A 2730-nucleotide genomic window follows, 5' to 3' on the forward strand; every position below is an offset into this window, starting at 1 on the left:
AAATCTTGATAAAAAATTCTTTTTTTATAGATTCTGAAAGAAATTTAGGAATACAGACATCTAGTTTCAAGATTAATATTTTATTATCATTTGTTATTACCATTATATTGTACAAATTATTGCTATACATAGACTTGAAGCAACTAACAGCAATTGTGTAACATATTTATAAAAATAATTTCCTTAGGCAGTTTACATGAATAAACTTTTAGACTTTTAAAAATCTTTTGGTGGTCACGAATATTATTGTTAAATAATGATGATAATTCATTTGAAGAATATTCAGTTAATTTTGGTGTAAACAAATTGATTAATAATTATCTTTTATAGGATTCATCAAAATAGATTTTATCAAATAAATATCGGTTCTAAAGGGGATAATCTTTAATTATAATGATTCATTTACTATATAAATAATTAATTAATTTATATTTTGTCATTTATGTTTAAATAGACCAAAGCAAGTAAATATGATAGTTGGAAAATATTTTTTGCAATTTTGTAGTAATTGCATCTTATCTATTTACTAGCTTCGCACTGGGATCAATAAACTTATTTCCAGAATATTATTTGTGTGCACAATTATATGGTTTAAGATTCTTTAAATTTATTAAATTATCGACAAGAGAAATTTCTTTCTGACGATCTTTCATCCAAAATTATACAAGAAAGTTTTTTTCAAAAAAAATTATTAATAAACGATATATAAATAAGAAACATAAAAAAAATATAGTCATTTCCATCAAGAAATGAGTTTAGCACAGACTTTCTTAAGGAAGTTCGAAAATTTTTAATAACTAGTTTTCGAGGAATAATAAAATACGCAAAAAGAAACTATGAAGTAAAAATAGATGATATATATCCAAACGTCAAAACCAACCGGCTTTTTTCAAAGATATAATTTCTTCCAGTGAAATTATATGATAGTAATGTAAAAAGAATTGGGTCTTTTAATGAAAAACTGACTTCGACGATGGCTGCAGAACTGCGGGACTGCGGGAAGCGTAGCAAAAGAAAAAAAAATGGCTGAAATTAGAATGAATTAAAAATTCGTCTTTAAACAAAGAAATTAATATGGTGAAACAGAAACTAGAACAAGAAAGGAAAGAGGGAGCAGATCGGCAGGTACAAAAGAGAAAAGAAAAATCCACGTGATCAAAAGATGAACAAACCAGTAGAAATTCCACTCTCGACCACGGGGATTATTGTTCAGCACACGTGAAATGTTCTTGTACGATATTCCAGAGAAATATTTGGAATCAGCGATTCACCAACTCAGGATTTTAAGTAAAGTTAGCTTGAAAACAAAGAAAAATATCGACAGTAAAAATTCAAATTAATTTGACAGATGAACTTGAGGAAGTGTTTAGGAAAAGTATAAATCTAACGATAGGATCTAACGAAAAAAGACAAAAAATGTCTTAATATAAGATGGTTCCCCAGGGAGCTTAAAAGTAGTAACAGATATTAAACAACTTTGTAAATGGAAAGCGTATAATTATTTAAATGACGTATATAAATATGGTTACACATTTACTGTAGTTTTGGAAAAATGAATTTGAAAATGAACAGCAAAGAAAGGAAGCATAGATAAATCAATTGAATTAAAGGGCTTGAAAAAGCATGGAAAATCTACGGAAAAGAAATGAGAAAATTTAAATAAAAAAACGAAACATAACGTGGATTAATCCTGTTTTAAAAACAGCTAAAGTGGATACTACATCAATTCCAGAGTACGATAAAGAAAGAATTAACAAGGTTGATGAAATTGTTTAATGGTAAAAAAATTTAGACGAATGTTTCTTTGGAATTAGTACCGGAACACATCGCAATTTCAAAATTGATAAATAATTACACTAGGGAGCCCAATCAACCATCAATGATTCCAATTGTAGATTCCGATATTGGTAATAAAAAGATTGAGTTGACAGAAGTCTTTCTTTACAACGAAATAAATGAGACTAAATGACTTTCCACAGATAAAAGAAGAAAAGAAGACAAAGCCACTGTGGAGGTCAAAGAAGGTAAAAAACGGTCTTTAGAAGAAAATGACGAAGAGACTCAAGATAAAATTTCTGAGAGATTTTTAGATAAAAAAGGAAGTAGTTCTATTTAGGATAAGTTTAGAGTAAAAGATAAAATATAGAATAGTATAATTTGTTTTTTTTTAGTTAGGGTCCGATTAGTATAGTACATTTGAGAATAGATCGAGGTCAATTAGCTACTACATATCCTGGGGGGACGAAAAGATATATAGGGTATGGGGTAAGGAGGGAGGACTTAGGTCCAAATTCAATGTGTACTGTATGTAATTTTATGTTCTTTATCATATAATTAAATAAAGTATTACGTTTACCCTAAAAAAATTTGATTAAATTATCTACCATAACATTCGGAATAAGGATTTATGAAATTTATTAAAAAACGTGACATTTATTCTATTTGAAACCACTAAAAGATTTGTTGACCGTTGTTGTTTAAAAGAGGAAAAGGCTTCTGTTAAAAAAGGAAAGGTTCTGATTAAAAAAGGGAAGGGTAAAATTTACAGCAGTGAATCAATGCCAAAATGGGTAGTGGGATTCCAAAAAAGGAAACCAGTCTTAGAAAAATTTTATGTTAACGTTATGTTAACGTTAACATTAACGTTACATTTCATATCGAAATGAAATGAATTACTAACATTAACCCACGCCCACCCACCATCCGCAGGACCAAAAGAGCATTTATATC

The 2730-nt window shown here is 28.5% G+C and overlaps 1 protein-coding gene across 1 annotated transcript; it reads left to right on the forward strand.

Annotated features, from left to right (window-relative positions):
• Positions 1–1074: 1074 nt before the first annotated feature.
• Positions 1075–2116, forward strand: OCT59_015214 (uncharacterized protein; the record flags this gene model as incomplete). The annotated part of the gene is made up of 3 exons (XM_066139864.1): positions 1075–1125; positions 1793–1907; positions 1980–2116. 3 exons carry the CDS (start codon positions 1075–1077, stop codon positions 2114–2116), a joined length of 303 nt encoding a protein of 100 aa, XP_066002698.1.
• Positions 2117–2730: the final 614 nt, after the last annotated feature.

The sequence above is a fragment of the Rhizophagus irregularis genome, chromosome 23 (assembly GCF_026210795.1).
Source record: "Rhizophagus irregularis chromosome 23, complete sequence".
In the NCBI taxonomy this organism is placed as follows: domain Eukaryota; kingdom Fungi; phylum Glomeromycota; class Glomeromycetes; order Glomerales; family Glomeraceae; genus Rhizophagus; species Rhizophagus irregularis.